The sequence below is a fragment of the Urocitellus parryii genome, chromosome 7 (genome assembly GCF_045843805.1).
Source record: "Urocitellus parryii isolate mUroPar1 chromosome 7, mUroPar1.hap1, whole genome shotgun sequence".
NCBI classification, from domain to species: Eukaryota; Metazoa; Chordata; class Mammalia; order Rodentia; family Sciuridae; genus Urocitellus; species Urocitellus parryii.
The window spans coordinates 40,160,149-40,182,392 of NC_135537.1; the positions used below are offsets into that span (position 1 = coordinate 40,160,149).

Sequence of the window (22,244 nt, forward strand, 5' to 3'; positions counted from 1 at the left end):
GCTCGCGCATGCGCGGGGGTGAGCCAAGACCAGTGTGCGCGTGACGTGTCCTCCCGTTGCCCCTGGAAACCACGCGGCGCTACGGCCAAGGCAGCAAAGGAAAGACATGACGATTCAAGATGGCGAAGGACCTGGATGAGCTCTTGGATGAAGTCGAATCCAAGTTTTGCAGACCCGACCCACTGAGACTGGGCATGGGCGAGCCATCCAAAGGCTACCGCGTCACCCACAGAATCGACCGAAACCGAGCCGAGGCGAAAGAGAAGCTCAGGTTAACGGACGGGAGGGGTGGGCTGTTCTGGTAAAAACCCCAAAGCCGCCCCGCCGCCGCTGCTCCCAAACAGAAGTGCCATTTCCCTCCAGCCCCCTTCGGGTTAGGGCTTAGATCCTCTGTTTCCCACCCTCAGTTCAGCGCCAGTTCAACCCGCTGCCCACAAGGATTTGGGCATCCCTCGGCTCGGCGCAGTCTCCGCCCCCGGGCTGGGCCGGGGAAGCAGGGCCCGCCGACGCCCCGCCCCGGAGAGCCTGTGGCCCCGACGCTGTCCTTGCCCAGCACCGAGGCGTGCCAGCCCGCGGAGTCCTAAAGCCCGCCCAGGTGCCCATCTGGCGCGCCTTTCCTTAGCCTCAAGAGGGCAGCGCTGACTTGGGCCCAGTTTTGGCCGTCTGACACCGAGGTTACCCTACCCTGTGAGGTACCCTAACAGAAGGACCTGTTGTTGCGTCTGATGTCTTCACCCCAGCCAGTGCTTGGTCTGTTTGTTAAGGAAGGAGAAAACGGTTCCGTTCTATTCTGCCATTACCCCCATTTTTTTTTAACTCAGAGAGTTAGATGAGATTAGATTCATGACAGAAAGATTAATTATTGTGAACAATATCTGTATTAATTAGCTCACCGAGTTAAGGGACCCAGCAGATGGCAGACATCTCCGTGGAAATTTGGGGACGGTTCTTAAGTTTTCTGGGTTTTTGACCCAAAAAACTACCTTTCAAATTTGCCAGCTTTTTATCCTCCATATAGTCATTACATTATAGGTCACCCTCTTTTGCTGCCTCTCCCCCCACCCAACGAACCCCCAAAAAACACACACACCCAAGTATTAGCATCATGTGAGTACTGTCCTTCAAAGTGATGACTTGGAAGGCCCAGCGGTAACTCAGGCTAGAATCTTTTGCAAATTGCCTCTTGCCTAGAATATTTGGGAAAGGCTTGTGAAATTACACAGAAGCAGCTTTGGATGGGTCCAAAAATGTCATTCTTGCTGTTGTTTGGTTTGCATGTGTGATTTCTAAGAAGTGTTACCCCATTCCATTGCTACCCAAACCAGACTTATCTACAATGACATTTGTTTATAAAAATTCACTCTCAGAAGATAAAAATATTGAGAAGATTTTAAAGGAATTCAAAAACAAAAGATCTCAAAATAAGTTGAGTACCAAGCAGCATTTTAAAAAAAATAAATGTAGAAACAACTAAAATGACTACTTTGAATGGATCCACTCCCATTTGGCTGAATGTATATGAGAATATCACTCTCATTAACTTAAATATTGTATGCTGGAATTCCTTACAAACCCTTCACAGCATATCTACTCCTACTATCCCTTTCCCACCAAAGTGTTACTTTGCAAATTCTTTTGTTTTAATTTGTTCCTTTGGGGAATGGAGAGAATTTATCAAAGAGCTTTCCAGCCCTGTTCATCTTAGGAGAACTAGCATGCAGGCAGATAGGGTGTCTTCAGAGCAGACAGCTCATAATGGAAAGCTCAGGTTCTTTCATTCCTGTTTGTACTATTGAAATTCATTCATGTCTTGTAGTGCCCCATCCCACATTAGTTTTTTTCAGTAAATTTATAAAAGTTACAGTGAATTAGCACTGTTGTCATTTGTGTTAACACTTTTTATCTGCCAAAGTAGTTGGAAATTATGCAAGACAGCAACAAAGACCCTAAACCTAATACCAAATATAGTCCCTACTTGGTATATAATGTCACATATTAAAATTTTTCCTTGAGCCAACATTAATATTTAAAGGCAAGGAAGCAACTTATGTTGTGCATTTATTAACAGGAGATGGCCTACCAATTGTACAGTAACATAACCTCTATCTTTTCTGTTGCTGTTGTTGTTGTAGCTGGACATAACACTTTATTTATTTTTATGTGGTGCTGAGAATCCAACCCAGGGCCTCTCATGTGCTCAGAAAGCACTCTACCACTGAGCTCCAGCTCCAGCTCCACAACTCCAGCCCCAGCCTGTATCTTTTATGAGTTAAAATACTGAAATTACCTCTTGAAAGAGTAGCTCTGCAGATAATACAGTAAATGATCATGCTGCATCTGAATACCAAAAACAACTGCTAATGTAAAAGACTTTTTAAAAATGCAATTTGTGAAAGTGTTAAAAATGATAAAAAGAAATATGTGATTAGTTTTATCTTTTAAAAAGATTGATATGGGTTAAGTAAAACTGCGGTGGAAATAATAGTTCCAGATGATAAGATGAGAACATTTGAAAATAATATCAGGGCTGGATTGGGCTCAGCAGTAAAGCACTTGCCTAGCACAGGCAAGGTCCTAGCACCACATAAAAATTAATTAATTAAATATAAAAAAAGAAAATAATATCATAGCCTGTTTGATAAAAGAGCTGTAATAATAATAGCTAACATTTATTGAGTCCTGTCCATTTGCTAAGTGCTTTTATATGTCATTTAAACTCCACACCCCCCGTGTGGTGAATAATATTATCCTCATTTCACTGACCAAACCAAATAGTTACTTTTCCAGATTCATATTGCCAAATTAACCAGGACATGATATATCTAAATTTAAGTCATATGTATTCTTCTCACTTAATTATGATTGTGTTTATGGTTGGGTTTTTTTTGTAATTTTGAATGTACCTTTTCAGCAGAAACTATATCTTAAGATTAGAATGTAAAAAGCAAGGTAAGAGAGGGAAGCAATAAAAGATTATTAGTAACTGATTAAGATTATTATAGCAGCAAAAGACAAAGTATATTGTCCTCTAAAATTAAGAATTTTGAATGAAATGTTGGCTTTTGTATTATTACTGTTATAAAGCATAAACACACAAAATTGTGTGATCTAATAACAAATCTTATGTGAGCTGCCAGTTTGAATAGAATATGAATTCATCTGACTCTTGAAAATATGGCTCAACAATTAGGTATTAGGCAGCAGTGTCTGGATTTTCTTAAATCAGCTTAAGTTATCTTATCCAAGCAGAATCAAAGAAGGGCTATATTCCTTATGTTAAGAAATTTCAGAGTGCTGGGGTTGTGGCTTAGTGGTAGAGCACTCACCCAGCAGTGCGAGGCCCTGGGTTCGATCCTCAGCACCACATAAAAATAAATAAATGAAATAAAGGTATTGACAACTACAACTAAAAAATAAATATTAAAAAAAGAAACTTCACAGTAAATACATTTCTAAAATTAGAGAGATTGACCAATAAACTTGGGTTCTAAAACAAATCATTTTATGATCCAATGAATTTGTTTTACACTATCTAACATAAACTCGTAAGTTATTCTGCTAAAATATTAGGTATATGGACTGTCCTATATTCCATTCCAAGCCTTTCGTCCCTTGATTTGTATGACATTGAGCAAGCTTCTGAATCTCAGTGCCCTTTTTTCACCTAAAAATTGGGATAATAAAGATCTTCTTGTAAAGCCTTAGGACAGTACTTGCCTGGCATTTAGTAAATATTTAGTAAGTGTTCTCTGTTAAACAGAAGCTCTGTGCAGGAACAGTTTGTATTAATAATCTAGTGATGGCTTTGCCTGGAGAAGGTAAAGAGATATTTGAGATATTGTATCTAACACATTGCAATTTTCCCCCCTTTGGTCATTTGATTTCATGACCTTTGACTCTTTTAGTAAAGAGATACAGTTATTTGATTTACAATGGAACCCTTTGTTTATAATATCAGGTCCTACTTAAAATTCTACATATTTTATATTCTCTAAATAAATGCTTGATGTAATTTAGAAAAGTGCATCCCTAGTTTTCTCTTGAATATAATATATAGGTTTATTTCAAGTATGTAATAGTAAAGTACATATGTGAATTTGTATTGATAAACTCTCTTTGTCTCAGCAACTTAGGCTATGGCCATATCAAGAAAAATAATTAACATCACATTATCCTTCTGTTATCAACTGTAATAGTGGACTTTTTATAAAACTTCTGAGACAGACATTATCTTAAGCTCCAGGTGGGGAGTTTTGTTTGTGTTTTTCTTTTCAGATCAACAGAAACATTAAAAAAAGAAGATGATCTTGACAGTCTTATTAATGAAATATTTGAAGAGCCCAATTTCAACCAAAAAAACTTTGTAAGTCAAGTGTTTTAAATGTGCATTCATTCTTTCATTATTTCAAGACATTTAAAATAGCATGAAAACCCTAAAGAAGGCACAGTAGCTATCTATAATCCTTTTGAATTCTGAGAAATGTAATTACTTAAAGAAACCATTCCACTTAAAGAGATATATAGAACTGGGTGTGGTGGTGCAGCCTGAAGATACTCACAAGGCTGAGGCAGGAGGAGCACTTGAGACATGGGAAACATCAGTGAGACCCTGTCTCTAAAAAAATAAATAAATAAATAAATAAAAAAACCCTGCAACAAAAGAGTTGAAGAGGAAATAAAATATTTATAATATTTGAAACTCACTGTTATGTTTCCCTCTTCATTTCTTAACAAGAATAAGAAATTAGAAAAGCTGTTAGTGTACAAGGTGTATGGACTATTTCTCACCCCAGCCTCTGCTCTCCTTTGCATTTCTAAACCGCTTCTCATCTTTGATCTGAACTCACAGACCAGATTATTTGTAATCTCTTAGAACACCTTCAAATGCTAAGCATGTTCCTTTCCCTATAGGAATATGCTTAGCATTTTAGATGTAGTGCCATTGCTATTACTACATGTTAATATTTTATTAAATGCTTATATATCTTTTTTTTTAAAGTCTATAAAATAACATGACAGCCGCCTAGATACTGAATTAACAGCTGCCTAATTATGGATATGTCTTAATGTTTTTCTGTATTTGCCTCCCCAGATTTTTTTTTTTAGAAATGAAAATCAGAGATACAGTTTAAGACCCCTCCAAATCCTACTGTACTGTCTCCCTTCCCAGTGGTGACCACTATCCTTTTCATTCATACTTTTAGATACTTTTATAACTTATACATTAACTATAAAAAAAAATTATCTGCACACAATTGTCCACTGTGTTACTCTGCCAAGTTTATTTATTCACTGGTGATAAACATTTAGATTATTCCCAGTTGTTTGTTATTACAGACAGTGCTTCATCAGATATCTTTACATGTCTTATTTACGCTTGTACAAGAGTGTCTCCAGCATATATAAAATAAGAAAAGGAGTTCCTAGGTCATAAGGTATATTCATCTTCACCTTTTTGGTACAATGTGTGAAAAACATTTGTTTAAATTAGTAAACCAAACATATGTTTAATTTACAAAGACCACAAAGAAAAAGTATCTAAAACAATTATTATTCTGTGGTATTTTTTTAAAAGGTAGGGAAGATTAAAATAAGACAGGGAACTGAAAATCACTAGGTTACAGTGGTATTAAGGATATAAATAGGGGCTACTTGTATTTTTGTCAGCCAGACTAAAAATTAAATGACTAGTAATAGCTTTTTAAGGCATGAATTTTTCTAAATTGAACATTTTCAATTTACCTGAGTAAATTGCCTAGTTGAGCATGTCAACACAATAGCAATATTAAAATATTCTGCAGACTATATCCTAAATGCAGAATAGGTGAATTGTAAGTGCCGAATAGTAATGCTAATTAGTAGTGCTAATTAATAGAAAAAAAGGTACATGGTTTTGGTATTATTCATTAATCATCTGAGCAATTCATTATTTATTGACTACCACAGGGTACATATCTGTATATGAGATATTTAGTTCAAGGTGTTTCTGAAAGAGAAAATGCATACTTTTCTGGTTTGGGATATACTAATTTGGGAGTGCTGATGGAATTCTCAGTGGTAGAACACCTGCCTTGCATACACAAAGCCCAGCGCGGGCGCGCGCGCACACACACACACACACACACACACACACACACACACAATGTGCACATTTATACTCAATTTTCCAAGCTTCAAGAATGAAAACAGGTCTATGTAAAATATTTATTGGATGTGGAAAAGAAGTATGATAAATGAGTGTTACATGCCCACATTGTCCTAAGGGGCCATATTATACCCTGAAAGTACTGCTTCTCACCCCAACCTCTGCTCTCCCATTACATTTCTAAACCGCTTCTCAGATCCACACCAGAAAGGCAAGGAACCAATAACAAATATCAGTGTGTCCCCTCAGTCACAGTTGTGAGCCTGGAATACCATGATGATACATGAAACATGCTCCCCAAGACAAAAAGAGACTCATGCACATTATTTTTCAGACTCACACCAAATTTTATTCTGATTCTGTTTAACATTAAATAAAAGAGTTAAGAGAATGTACAATGAAATATTTTTGCCTCCATTAAATTTCCTCACCCACTAGGTAAAATAAAAACATGTCTCTGCATAGTTTAAATTGCCTTTTTTCCATCTCACTTCCTTCTCCTTGGCGGTGGTCCTAGTATGTGGTTGGTTCATGTTGTTTGGTACCATATACCAGTTAACACGTAATAAATGCTTGCTAATGATATGATGTTATGTGACCATATAGGAACTACTGTATGGTTATGACTAGGTAGCTCTGCATTTCCCTTGAACATCTATTGGCTGATACCATTCCAGCTGATCAAAATTAATATTGCTGAAGTTACACAGGAGTTTGGTTAGTTTGTTTTTAGTTCAGATGAGCACTGTTCACAGCCATTAAAAATGAGTCTGAGGGGTTTTTTTTCCTCCTCAATTGAATTTTTCCAGAATGAAGTTTTAAATAGAAAGCATTTCATATTAAATCATTGAACTCCAATATTAACTGAAGAGTTATAAAGTGACTCTAAATCTTAACTTGCTAATAATGGCAGTATATCAATTTCCTAGACTAAAAGTTGCATAGTAATTTCCAAATTCCTCAGGGAGTTCTACTTCCCTGTTGCCTTTAAAGGCTTTTGAACCTTGTTTTTATTTCAGTTATTTAACAATGATGCCACCAAAATTTTTCTGTTAAGTCGTTAAAAAAATCCTTGTTGTAAAGTAAAGAATATTAGTTTTCATGTTACATTTCTCTAAGTTACTCTTGGCCTTTTATTGTTTTGTTAACAGAAATTAAAATCTAAATCTTCAGGTAACCCATCTGTCAGAGCTTCCATTCAAGGCCACAGTAAAAGGTAAGTTGAGATGCTTTGATGAATTACACTCTGGTGAACAAACACTATAAGCATAGTCTAGTCTATTTTGTTACCATTTAAACAGTGACACTGAAGAACAAAGCACAGGTTTGGGCCTTCAGGAGAAAGACCTATAGCAATATCTTTATTGTTCTTATGGTCTGTGACCCCTTAGTGTAAAGGAAATTAAATGAGAGATTATTGCTATTGTAAATAATTTTCTGCCATGTTAGAAAAAAAAAGTGTGAACAGTTTCTCAAAATTAATGTTCTGTTATATTCTTTAGTATTTACTTTGTCCCTTACATTATTTGGCAAACACATTTTTCTGTGACTCATTTTAACTCCTGAGTGTTCCAGAATTCTGTACAGGTTATGTCCAATAAAGCAGTGATCCTGTAATAAATACCGCTTCTTTGAAATAGTTAGCTTGCTAGGGAAAATATACAATTTGATTACAAGAACATAGAGTCAATGAGGCCAAATTAACTTCTCATATTTCTTTTTGTTGTAATTTCATGTTTCTCCATCTGTTGAACACGTCTAGTTGCAGCCCAGTGTACCTTGGTGGAAGCACTCTTCCATTCGGAATTGGAACAAATACTTCACCGAGGTAGAATGTAACAATATACTTTCTTTCTATGTTTTTACATATTGATGCCCTGTTGTTAAAATGTAGTTCTTATCATCTTGTCTTGAATACATTTTATAATGAGAGATTTACTAGCCAGATGTTTTGCTGAAATGTTTGTTATTCTTGAGAGATAGCTGTTAAAAGCTGGATGCTGGGTACAGATTGTTTATTGTGTTGATGCCCTTTTTCTTTTTATTTTGTTTTTTTGTTTTTTTGTCATTGTTTGTTTTGGTTTGGTTTTGTCGGGCTGAGAATTGAACCCATCATCTTAGACAAGTGCTGTACTATTGAATTACATCCCCAGCCCTGTTGATGCCCTTTTCTAAGCCCTACTTGAAGTGCCTGCATCACTCCAACACTAGCTTGATTGATTTTTTTTTTTTTTCAGGGCTAGGGATTGAACCCAGGGCTTCATTCATGTCAGGCAATCACTCAAACACCAAGCCACATCCCCAGCCCCCTAGCTTGATTTTCACAGGGTACCAAGAGAAGGAGCTTCTTCCCAATGTTGGAAACCAGTGGGTAAAACCTGTGAAGCAGTACAGCTACACAGCTTCAAAGAATGCATTAGTCACAACGACTTGGCCATACAATTAGCCTGAGAAGCTACAAGTCTGTGTTACTCAAAAAGTTCTCTAGACTGAGTCGTATGATTGCATGTGGACCACATTTCTGGAGGGCTGTTATACTAAGGGAAGTAGAATCTAAAAAGACATTGTTGGAGAGTTGGTAGTATTAGCTTACTTCCTAGAAAGAAAGACTGTAGGACTAAAGTGAAATTGGGAGTTTGGAGAGACCCCAGACAGAAACACCAGGCAGCAAATAGGGTAAGTCCACTGGGGTGGTGCCTGCTTTAAGTGCTACTCATAAGAATTGATAGCAGTTGAACCATCATTTGTTGAGGACTAGCTAAACAAAGAATTAGGGATACAAACTTGCTTAGAGCAGAATATGGCCTTGTTGCCATCAATCTTGTGTCAGCTCAACTGGACTCATCGTAGTCATTTCCAGAGCCATGCCATCTCTAATCCAGGCAGGCTTCTGTCAAGTCACTAGGAACTATAGCAGCTTCCCAGTTACCATCCACTTCCAAATTCTCAAATTTCACGCACATAAAGCATTCAAGATAACATCCCCAAAGTATTACTTTGAGCACTTCTCCTGTTCACAAGGCAAATGAGTTGCCATTTGTCTCACATTAACTCTAAACTTCCTATTTATCAAATTGTACCCTTGTGCTTCCTCTTTTCTCTTTAGTTCCTTCACCTGCCATCAAAGCCTGAGTCAGCTATTCCACTTACACTAGAACACTTGTCATCCTCTACTTGCCACTTACATTTTTTTGCCTCTGAGTATTTTTACATAGTTCCCTTTCTAATTATATAGATCCTGCTTTAACTCACATACTACCAATTTGTTTTCTCGTTCTATCTAAACTTTTTTTTTTCTTTTTTCCAAGTGCACTGAATGTCCACACTAAGCCTTGTACTAGTTTACAAAAAAAAAAAGTAAAACACTGGTCAGTAAAGGAACAGATAAATAAGCAAATGATACCTGGGTATAGCTCCAGTGGTAGAGCGCTAGCCTGGCATGTGCACAGCCCTGAGTGTACTCCCCAGCAACACACACACACACACACACACACACAAAAAAAAACCAGCACATGATTACACTGGGGCGTAAAGAGGAAGTGCTCCGATGACAGAACACCTTCATCACTCTGCCACTCCAAAGTTGCCAAGCCTTGAGAAGAGACTCTATTCTAAAAGCTCGGTTTGCTTGTCCCTAAAAACTAATCATGCTTCATGGAGATATTGTGAAGATGAAATGAAAGAATATAATATATAATAGCAGTGCCTTCAATGTAAAAGACAGCTAACTACTACAAGTATGCTGGTTTGTAACTGTTTATGTCTTTCTGATCCAGCGGTCCTGCTTTCTTGCTGTGTTCTCTCGTTCTCTCTCAGGGGCAAGAAGCCTATATTCTCCTACTACTTTTCCACTTTTTCTCAGGAAATACATATCAATGTTTACTTATAGATACCTTCTGATTTTAAATAGGATCTTTTAAAATGCTATATTATACTTTATTTCCAAAGATTAATATTACATTTGACTTTTATATGTATAGTCCATTTGTATGTGTGTGTGTGCACACGCATGCATGTGCACACTTTGATAAAGTTCTGCCATATAGGTGTCTTGTTTTAGATGAGATTTCAGTAGACAAAAGAACAGCCTATTTTTATAGCTTGCAGGTCCTATTTCATTGTGTTGATGAGTAAGGATGCCAAAATGTATCAAATCCTGTTCCTACAATAGGAGATACTATGTGCTTACATATGCACAGATAAATGTGTATATTCATAGATCTTTTCTTCCTCACCCATCACAAAGATAAAAATGATCAGCTGCTCCTTTCATGACACAGAATCTGTACATATAAAAAAATACATTTATTCACATGCATTAAAACATTCTATATGTGAAATCCTTTCTACTTTCCAAAGAACTTTTTTTATATCTTTTTATATATGCGTGTTGGTTCACCTGGCTTCACAGGAAAAAAAAAGACAGATTAACTAGAGCAAAAATTTTTAATTCCATTTATAAATGAGATTGAGATTCTGATGTTAGGTTCATTAAGCACGTGTTAGCCACCAGCAAGGTCCTAGGAATTCAGTTAATAAATTATGGTGAATAAATAAATGGTTATTTCCCTGCCCTCAATAAGCTTCAGTCTAAGTGAGGAGATAAACTTTAGTTATTTTCACAAATGTACTTAATTTCCATCTAATGTGTGTTATAAAGGGAAAGAATGGGATGCTATAAGCATAGATAATGGGCACCCTAACTAATATGAAGGACTAGGGAATGCTTCCCTAACAGATAACATTTAATCAAACCACAATATGAAAAATGAGGAGTTAAGCAGAGAGGGAACTATTACAGCCAGAGGATAAACCTTGTTATAAGATCCTTGAGATGGGAAGGAGCTGGGCATGTTGAAGGAAGAGATAGCTGCCAAGTGGACTATAGCATGGTGAGTGGGGGAAATAATGGCTCCTAATAGAGCTGGAGAGTCCAGAGGCATTTGGTTTGGGGTCCTAGAGTCCCTTGAAGAATTTTAGAGAAAGTATGTTCTATAAGCAGTTGAAGCCATTGGGGGCTTTGGGGGTGTTTTGTTTGTTTTTGTTTTGTTTTTGGCAAAATAGTGGTGACATAATTTGATTTCTGTTTTGAAAAAAAAAAGTCATTTGGGCTGTTGTATGCAGCATGGCTTGGAATTTGGACGGTTAAAGATAGAAAAGCACTCAGGGAGACTAGTCAACAGACAGTAGGTACAGTGATCTAGGAAAGAAAATGGCAGCTGTGATGTAGTGGTGGCCGTGGCTATATGGGAAAAGTATAAAATCTGAGATATTTAGAATATAGAATTGGCAGAATTCTGTGACTTAATGGCAATAGTAGATAAGGAGGAAAGTTATTAAAAATGTCTCCTGGGTAGTATAGTATGCTTTGCCCAGGGTCACATCAATTTTTACAAAGCAAGGACTCAGATTGGTAACTTGATTCCTAACCCATTATACTTTCTAGTATACCAGTTTGCAGCATGTAGTGTATGTAAGAGAAAAGAATCTTAACTGCTTTTGCTATTACAGCTGCTCTTTTTTTCAAACTGTTCAAATATCAAGACTCCCTAGTCCCAAAGTGTCAATCTGATAGGATTTACCTGAGAACCAGTATCCTGGCAGAAGATGATATTAAGCTGTATTCTGGGCATTCCCACCAGAAACATCTTAAAAGCCAATTCTACTTAGTAGGGCAAAAGGACAAAGCTGTTGGTTTGTCCTTTATTGTGTATTCCCTCCACATTTTAGAGGGGAAGTCTGGCAATTTATCTTTCACTGGAATCATGAATTTATATTAGATAAGTTTTTATTTACTGATGGTCCTGATTTACAGTGGTTTAACTTAAGATTTTTCAACTTTACAATGGTGCAAAAATTATACATATTCAGTAATCATACTTAAGTTTCTAAATTTTCATCTTTTCCCAAGCTGGTAAGTGGTGTGACTGTCTTTCAGTGGCAGTGACGGAGCCACAGCTCCTGGCCAGTCACTAGATAAGAAGCTGAACAGCCAATACTCTGCAGTATACTGTGGTGCTGAGCTGTGATATTTGGTGGGCTATGTGTGTTAAATGCATTTTTAACTTAGCATGGGCTTATCAGGATGTAACATCTTTGTAAATTGAACAGCATCTGTTTATACTTATGAAAGAGAAATATATTTAAGCCCAGAAAATAAGCACTGATATGAATGCCCATTGTATAAATTGAGTCTATTTGTCCTATTTATTTATTTGAGTTCTGGATAAAGCTCTGGATTGGGGATAATGCTAAGTACTTTGGAGTAGAAAATTTTGAATCTTTTGCCCATTTTGAGGAAAAGAGAAATACACTTGAAAGCATGGTAATATTAATAGTATGGATAAAAACCAAGGCAATATTTTCAAGCCAATCAAAGTTTACTCTATTAATTATTTCTAAACTACTTACAAGACTAAATTATTCCGTAGACTAGTACTCATTATGATCTAATAGAGTGAATCGTAGCAGTGGAATGATTTCTTAGCTGCAAGTTAGTTTTATTTTTCTCACAGGACAGTGTTTGTGGGAAAATATGGTAGTGTGAATAGATTTGAATAAACTACTAAATTTTAAATTAAAAAGCTGTATTTAACATTATAGTTGAGATTTTACACATACAAAATGTCAGGAAATTCTAAATAATAGTTCCCACAACAGCAATAATTCATCCAAATTGCACATATGTATTAAGGCATTAAAGTTAACACTCTGTGCAGTCATGTAATAAACTATATATGCATAAGAAAGTGAGTTATAGTAGCTTTGGGAACCATCATTTTGCATTTCCTGACTTGTACATTTAAAATCTGAGTTCAAATGGGTACCAATGTAATTGTGTTAAATTTCCATGTATACAATACAACTGCATAAATTGCTAACAGATTAAAAGAAATAAAGAATTGCTTTTGAAACTTGTATAGGTTTTTAATGTTTGATTATCATTATTAGTAATATTTTTAGAAATATGAAGCATTTTCAAACTTTCAGGCCAAAAACTATTTGCAGTTTTGAAATTAACATATTTAAGTTTTAGATAAATAAGTGGGAAAAATATAATGATGGGTTTTGTTTCATTTTTGTTTCAGAAATATTATATGCTTATTGAAAAAATTAAATTTTAAAATATATAAGAACATAATAATCTCCGTCCTTCCTTTTCATTCCCACCACTCATGAGCCAGCCAGTATTGGCTGTGTAGTATATAGCTTTCTACCATGTTCTTACTATTTTTTGCCATGTTCTTACTAACTTCTACCTCTACAGGAACTTACCACCTCTACAGGAAATTTTCTTTTTGGTTGTCTTTTCTCAAAATAGGGTCATGCTGTATCATATGTTAGTAACTATGTACCTTGCTTTGGGTATCCCTCCAAGTCAGTAGATAAATCTAATAAATTCTCTTTGTCAGCTGCCTAATGTACCTTATATAAATATACTGCCCGTTATTCAGACTTTTCCTTTTTATGTATAGGGAAGGGAGATTGTGGGGATTGAACACAGGGCCTTGCACATGCTAGGGAGGTGCTCTAGCAGTAAGCTATGTTCCAGCCCAGTCTTTCCCTTTTTGATATATACTCAATTAATATCCTTTAAAAAAAACTTCAACAATAATAATGTAAACATTATTAAGATATGTACTTATATATTAGTGCTTTTATTTATATGTAATAAGTTTCCCAAAACAGGATTAGTAATACAACAATTAGATATAATTCTAATTTAAAACATAATGCCAATTTTTTTCCCAAAATGTCATATCAAGTTACATACCCACCAGAAATATATGAGAGTGATGATTTTAACTTAATTAGTTGAAAAGCTGTATTTCATGGTTGCTTTACATTTTAATCCTTTAGATATAATATCTTAACTTTTTAACAAATACTTTGTGCCAGACTTTACCAAAATTAACTCATTATGTCCTCATAATAGTTCTATGAAGTATGTAAATATTTCCATTTTACAGATAATAGAAACCAATTCACAAAGAAGTTCAGTTACTTACCTACAGTTGCACCTTAGTAAATAGTGGAAGTGGCATTTGAATCCAGTTGCTCTACATCCGGAATCTATGCTCTTTACTATTCTTTGCTGCCTATACTAATGTGATGATGATTTTTATAGATTTTTTTCTTTGTTGTCATTTATAAACATTTTTTGTATAGGACAGTGTTGTGTTGAAAGTGTTTTCAACTCATTACCGATTTTTTCACATTTTTATATCTTAAAATTTCTTTTCTTTTAATTTTTATGATCAAATTTGTTTGTTCTAGCTTTTAAACACTTCAAAGAATTGAGGTTTCTTTAAACTACAGAATTACTATAAAATGAAACTGTTTACAACAGCAACTCATAATTCTTTTATACTTGCTTATATTGTCATTTTACTCCTAAAGTTACTATATAGTATATACATAATTGTGTTTTAAAATTGCTTATCACTTCAATTTCTCAGATATTCATTGAGTACCTATTATGTATTAAGTATCATTCTAGCAGTTTTGCCCTCTCTCCTCAACACCATCAAAATTTCACTCTACATTGCATCTTTGCCATCAATACAAACATGCTCTTTCCCTCCCTTCTTAAAAATCATTTTCTTTAAATGAGAAGTTTTTAAAGAAACTACTCTGATATACCTTCTCAGTGAGGTCTATACAGACCATCTTATTTAAAATTGCAACCCATCCCCTCCTGGTATGCCTTGTTTTCTTTACCCTAATCTATTTATTATTTCATTGAATTTTCACCTTTTAACATACTGTATAATTTAGTTTTATCATATACTAGAATCTAAGCTCCATGAAGACAGAATCTCACTAGCACATAGTAGGTTCTTAGTAACTAGTTTTAAGTGGGTAAATGAATGTACACATGCCAAGTAGTGGGGAATCAGAAACAAATAAGACACTGTCCCAGCACTGAAGGAGTTTGTGGGAGATATTAATTGCAACGTAGTGTCATCACACATTCTTTGATCAGAAGAATCCCTAGAAATTTCAGTAGGAAGAAAGTTAGCTTAAGTGAAAAGCTCCCTCAGACACAATTTTAAAACCATTGAATTGAATTAAAACCACTTTATGTCTGTACAATATGTATGTATGTATGTATCTGTCTGCAAGATGTCAGTAAAATAGGTAGGTGTGTACAAAAAACTGAAAGTTTAGAGATGTAAACAATTATTAACATCAGATTAATCTGTATTTTTCTGTAGTTTATTCAATAATCTGTAATATGTGGTATGTCCCAAGAATAAAACACATATTTTCATATTTAAACATACCAATAATCTTTAATACACACACACACACATATATATATACTTTTTAGTTGTAGATGGACAAAATGACTTTATTTCATTTATTTCTTTGTGGTGCTGAGGAGCAAACCCATGCCTCATGCATGCTAGGCAAGCGCTCTTCCACTGAGCTGCAACCCCAGTGCTAATACACATTTCTTTTCTCCAAACAGAGCATGTGACCATCTGCGTTGTATAGCCTGTGATTTCTGGATAGTGAACTACAATGACTATATGTGGGACGAATCATGTGATTATCTGTTTTTTAGGTATGTTCCCAAAGCACTTCACTCTATGAAAAACAGTACTAAGGACTTTATATTTTTTGTTTTGCTGTATTGTCTTTTTTAAACTTGGCCAGATCATGTGACCTGCACCTTTTCAGTCCATCTCTTCCTTTCTATCTGTCTGCTGTCAGCCTAAACAAAGATGTGTTACTTCTTGATGTGAATACATAGCCTCCTCACTGATTTTCATGCCTACAGTCTCTTATTTCAAACCATCCTTTCCTTGCTCAGAATTAAAGCATGACTCTGAATATGCCATTATTCTGCCCAACACCCTTCTGCTCAGTGAATAAAGTTCAAATTCCTTAGCAGTTAATTAAGACCCTCGTTATCCAGCCTTTGTCCAGCTTTGTCTTTCCACAATATACTTTTTACCTTTGCAATATTTTACCTCCATCACAGTACTCAGTGTCCCCATTTCCTCTGACTGTGCAAGCTCCTCACCTCCTGGGGGCTGACCACCATTTCACCTACCCAAACTCTTCCTGTCCTTTAGGGACAATTTATCATGCATCTTCCTGATTCCCTCACCTCTCTCAACTTGGAAGTAAACTATTCCTTTCCTTTGTGTCCTCAGCTCTTACTGTCATATGAAATTGAAGATCTTAGATTGATGGTTACCTTCCTCTGTATGGTCAGAACAATGGCTTCTTCATTTTTATAATTTGTACATTTTTATATACTTCCAAAATACTTAATATCATTAAGGTGTTACAAGTTATAAAAGTGTATTTGAACTAACTATATATTCATATTTGCAAATAAAATTGAGTTAAAATTAATAAGTATGTGTATCTTGCATTTTGGGCCTCCCCGAAGACCTGTGTGTAAACAAAGACTGTTTTCAGATACAAGTAATCAATATATATTATATTACGTTTCAGTTGCATAAAGTAAAAGATGAGAGGGCCAGGGGTGTAGTTCAGTAGTAGAGCATGTGCTTAGCATGCACACAACACCCTGGGTTCAATCTCCAGCACCATCAAAAAAGAGGGAAAAAAAGAGGATGAAGGCTTCCTACTCCACCTCTTCTGGCAGCCATCGTCCTCAATAAGTTCATTAGCATCTCTCATAATTTATCAGTTTTTAAACTTTTTCACTTCAAAGACCACTCACTTCAAAGAACAACTTTGAATCCTCCTCACTCACACATGCACTCACAAATACATACACACAAATTCAATATACAAACATATGGGAAAATTATAATTTGGGAAGTTACACAGTTCCCACCCTAGCCCAGTCCCAAAATCCCAGGTTCAGAACCCCTACTCTTAGGTTTAGCCCATTTTTTATTGCCAAAATCAGAAAAGTTAGCTTAATCAAGTTTTGGTTCGCTTTTCTGACTTCTCTGATATTTACTGTCTTCTGGCTAATCTAATAAGTGATTAATAATCCCTGAATGTTACAAAGATGGACTGTAAATTTTTATAAAACCATTATAGGATAATAAGATGCATGTAACATCAAAACAGTGGCGAGCACAGGCATAAAGTAAGCAAACAGGTGACTTCATTGGTACTTGAGGAATTTACAGTGTCTCAATCTGAGTAAAAACACCACTTGGTTTAATCTAGATTTTTAGCAGCGTGGCTTAAAAAAAAACTTGTGTGTTTACATAAAAAATAAATACGAGAAGATTTATTATTCTATTAAAATTAAGTAATTATTCTTCAAATCAGTGAAAAATATGATCTCAGCCCTCATGCTTAGGAATATTTGGGAGATAAGAGAACAGAACAAGTAAACAGTAAGGCCATCTCAAGCAGACATAGATCATTGATACGGTATTTATTTTGTACAGCTTATTAGCAGTTCTTTATCCAAAAACATTATTCAGCACCTAGTTGTGGCACTCTTGGGAACGAGGCTCATAAAGTGAAGAGGACCCAGTTTCTGCTCTTTAATAATTCTCACTTCTGAGAGGGATACATCACAAATAACATCAGAATTTTTCAGAGATAACTGACTACTCTATGGAAACCAAGCCAGTTGATACTCATGGGGATTAATGGAGGGATATTGTGGTAATCAGTGAAAAAGAAATAAGGATCCTGGATCATGATAATGAGGTGGGTAAAGAGGAGCAGATGTGATGTATTTGAGAAAGATTCTAGAGGATGTCCTGGCTATGGAATATGAGAAACAAGTTTCATTTAGATGAGTCCTATGCTCCGTCTTGGTTTAAATAGAAGGACTATGATAATGTCCATTGAAATTTAAGAACAAATTTAAAGAAAGATGCTATATGTTTGTTTATGAGAGCTATTAAAAACTGTCCTGGAGCTCAGGGAGGAAATGTCATCTATAGAGTGGTAGTTGAAGCCATGAGATGGACAGTATTACCCACGAGGGCCAACTTGGAAGACTGTCAGTGAACACAGAGGTAAGAGGTAAGGATCATTTTGTTAAGGAGGAAACACTGTGAGGTTTATTTGAGAAGGAAAGGGCAGACATGGGTGGGGACAGGTATTTGCGTAGAGGGGTTCCAAGTGTGTTGGAAAAAGGAGCCTTTTGATTAAGTACCTATACTTAATCTAAATTTGAGTGGACTATGCTTTAGTGTATTTATAAATGGTGGATTCAGTTTCTGAAATTAAACTTTTTTGGGGGGGAGGGTACTAGGGATTGGACTCAGGGGCACTCTACTACTGAAGCACATCCTCAGCCCTATTTTGTATTTTATTTAGAGACAGGATCTCACTGAATTGCTTAACACCTCACTTTTGCTGAGGCTGGCTTTGAACTTGTGATCCTCCTGCCTCAGCTTCCCAAACCACTGGGATTACAGGCGTGCACCACCATGCCCAGCTGAAATTAAACTTATTTGCATTTTTCAAAAAAAATGATGATGATGATGATGATGAAAAAGGCTTGAATAGGAAAAGGAGGACCACTTCCTCTATCTTGGAGGGAGGGTGGTAAGAAATGGATGTATTCAGGGAGAGCTCACTAGGAAATGGAAGGCTTTTCATATCCCCTGGCCTGATTTTGAGAATGAGAATATGATCTGCTGAAAGTAAAATTGTGGAGGGCAAATGAAACTGGAGGAGGGATGGGACCAGTCACTAGGGAAACCAGAAATCGGCAAAAGACCATTTCTTGGTGACCAGAGACAAGTTAAAAGATTAGCAGAGTGCTACTAAATGCCCAAGGAACATAGGGAGCCATCTGTTTCCAGTAGTGTCAGTCTGTACATTTGTCACAGCATGAAATGCTATGCAGTTGTTTTACTGTCCTATTTTACAGATGAAGGAAATAAGTGTATCCTAGTTTTGACAAGTTCTAGAACTTTATAAAGAAACATAAGCTATACTTATTGACACCCTGCTATTATACCTAAATAAATGTTTTTATTTTTCTATTAAATCATGTATTTTAAGGGGAAAACAATGGAATCATTTTTAAACTTTTAGGATATGTTCTTCTTTAAAAGTACTTTAAGTGGCCTAGCATGTGTTAGGCCTGGGTTCAATGCCCAACACTGGAAGAAAAGAAAGAAAACCACTTAAATGTATTAATTAGTTAGCTCCTTGAATATTCATGATTTTTATTCCTAAAACCTCTAAGTAAGGATTTAATTAAGTACCAAATGTTAAATTTGTCCAAAAATTTAACATTTAACATTTGTTTAAATATTTAACATTTTAGTTTTGGTGGTTGTTTTTTTTTTTTTTTTCCGCCTTTCCAATAAAACTTATTAGTTCTTCTCCTAGTTCACCATAACTTTATCTAGGGCACTTAGCTGGTCAGAATCTCAGTTTATTAAAATCAGACAAGTCATCTAGAAAAATCAGGTTTTCTTAACTTCCACCTTCTACCCTTCCTAAATTGTGCCAGAATTTTGTACAATACAGTACTGAATGTTTTCCCCTTTGACCACCAGAGGGCACTTTGGAGCCTGCCATCTATTGCGGTGGTAGCCACAAGTAACAGATATCACTTTTTTTTTTTAGTATTTATACTGTATTTTATTTCACTTTGTATTTTTTCAGCATTTCATTTTAATTTGTCCATTTATCTTTGCCATAGAATGTTCACATATATTCAGCACATGAATTGACATTAAAATCATAATTTATATTTTAATAAACTTCTGTATCCTTTGTATAATAGCATCAAGTCTGTTTATCATTTTTATGATAGGCTTGCTCATTGATTTAGTTATTTTAACATCTTTAATATTTATTTCAGGATAGCATTCACTTTGTTGCTGATAGTATAATGAGAAAATCATTGAAATGAAGGATGCTGAGACCAATATACAGAAATAAAAGGCAGTTTTTCCCTCGATTAATGAAAATTTCCTATAGTTAATTCATCAGAAGTCTGTTGCCTTCAGGCTTATTATGCTCTCTGCACTTGCTATAGTGTAGACTTTTGTAGCAGAGGTGTCTGAGGCAGAAGGTACACCACGCTTCTTCCCATTGTGTTCCCACTCATGTTGTGTCTGATAGGACAAATCAGAAATTCATCCCTTGCTGTTTTTGTGTTCTACTACAGCATTAATAACCAGGCCTATGGACTCACCTTTTAAAGAACTGAATATGAAAGAAATTCTTCAGAAAGTGAACACTGAAGTCTATCTTCTATTAGTGTGAAGGGATCAAGGTCATTTAGTGTAAAAATAGTAAAATAAAACAAGTATAACCTTTTTTCTATAATTAAGCACTAAATAAAACTACTGTGCTAAAACCCTTCCTGTTTTACTAATAGGAACAACATGCCAGAATTCCATAAATTAAAAACAAAGTTGGTAAAGAAGAAAGGATCACGGGCATATGCGTGCCAGTGTAGCTGGAGAACTGTTGAAGAACTGACCAACCTGCAGACAGATCATCAGCTTCGCTGGGTTTGTGGTAAACATTGAGACTGCAGCCTTTGACATTCTGACAAATGCCTCTATTAGGGCAGCCTCCAGCCATCATCATGTTTACGTAAAGGCACATATCGTATTATGCCATTTGGGAAAAGACAGTGAATTTCATTTAACTATGTAAATTTTTGAAGATCAAATGGACTAGGGAAGAGAATATAACACTTTAAGAATTAATCCTTTTTAATGATAGATGTTTCACTAAGTAAGATAACAGATATCCAAATTCTTTGCTCACCTATCTCCTGTTTAATGATAGCATTTCATACTAACATATAGGCAGCCTTTCATTAGCAACCACTGCATTGACAGCTCAGACACTTGGTGTAAACATTCCTTACTTAGAGCATTTAAGGGGATGGAGTTTACCAGGGCACAGAGTCACTGTAGGATTGGTTATGGCACTTCCTCCAGTCACTTCTGTTGTTGTCAAAAGATCATAACTTAGACATCTCAAAAACTAGATGATAAGCAGCTAACAGAAGGGCAGTCAGGAGTACAGGTATGTTATAAAACACTGCCTTATACCTCAGCAGCTCAAAGCAGCGTATGCACAATAATGACAAGTATGTGTCACCAGTTTTAACTTATTTCTCCTCCTTTTGTTCATTTAGAATTTAAAAGTTACTTAGCAAATATCCATTTATATATATAAAGAATTTTTTTCAATGTACATAAAATCACAAGAATCCTGATATAGGTAGGTCATTATTGGATTTTCAAGTACTCTAGCCTTTAATGCCTATGATTCTGTCAATTGAGCAAGTAAGATGATTTTTTCAGGCAAGTACATGAAAAGGGAAATAAAGCAGGTATCATGTTGGGCTCCCCCTTGATATCACTGAGCAACATGTTTAGAAAATCATTAACCTCAAAGTTTCCAGTTCCCAGCACCCTTGAGAGATTCCAAGGGCCCTGCAATCTGCCAAAAACTCTATACCACAAGTGTATACAATTTGGTTCAAATGTGTAACACAGGACACACTGAAAGGGAGTAATTTTTAGCAAAGTTATGATTTCTTGGTCTTACGCTGACTCCATTCCAGCCACTCTTCAAAAGCAAGGAATATCTATCTATTCATTAAAAGCCTTTTGCTAGCCATGACACATTTGTGTATTTATAAAACTTATATAAGTCTATCATTGAAATAAAACAAATCTCCTCGTGACCAATGCTCATATTTTTGTATCAAGGACATGTTTATAGATTTTATCTTTCAATAAAATTTTTTACTCCCCAAAACTATTTGTCATTGTAATTGTGTCAGAAATATAATAGGATTTAGATTGAATTCATCTATTCCAAAAAATTACAAAACAACAAGATTCATATTCAAAATCTCATGGGATTTGTCATATTAATCATAAGGGTGATGACTTCTATTGATTCCAATAAACAAATTTACTAAATCATCAATTTAAAAAATATTTTAACTTATTTTCATTTACATGGATGAAAATGTCTCTTTAACTTTTTCTTTTTCATTGTAACTATCCTGAAACTTGGACACATTACCTGTGTTTGGCATCCCATAACATAATAATCATAATATAATTCTGTAATGTCAGAAATGTCTCTATGAGTTTCCATTTTTATTGGGAGTTTATAAGCCTTTTAGTATTATACTATTTTA

The 22,244-nt window shown here is 35.5% G+C and overlaps 1 protein-coding gene across 2 annotated transcripts; it reads left to right on the plus strand.

The window, feature by feature from the left end:
* Positions 1-93: 93 nt before the first annotated feature.
* Positions 94-21,799, plus strand: Cfap418 (cilia and flagella associated protein 418). 2 transcript variants are annotated; one of them, XM_026383658.2, is made up of 6 exons: positions 94-271; positions 4,276-4,363; positions 7,297-7,361; positions 7,908-7,973; positions 15,621-15,716; positions 20,451-21,799. In XM_026383658.2, exons 1-6 carry the CDS (start codon positions 120-122, stop codon positions 20,602-20,604), a joined length of 621 nt encoding a protein of 206 aa, XP_026239443.2. In that variant the 5' UTR covers positions 94-119; the 3' UTR covers positions 20,605-21,799. The 2 variants fall into 2 exon arrangements, with proteins under 2 accessions (XP_026239443.2, XP_026239451.2); XM_026383666.2 differs by lacking the exon at positions 20,451-21,799 and adding an exon at positions 16,312-16,444.
* Positions 21,800-22,244: the final 445 nt, after the last annotated feature.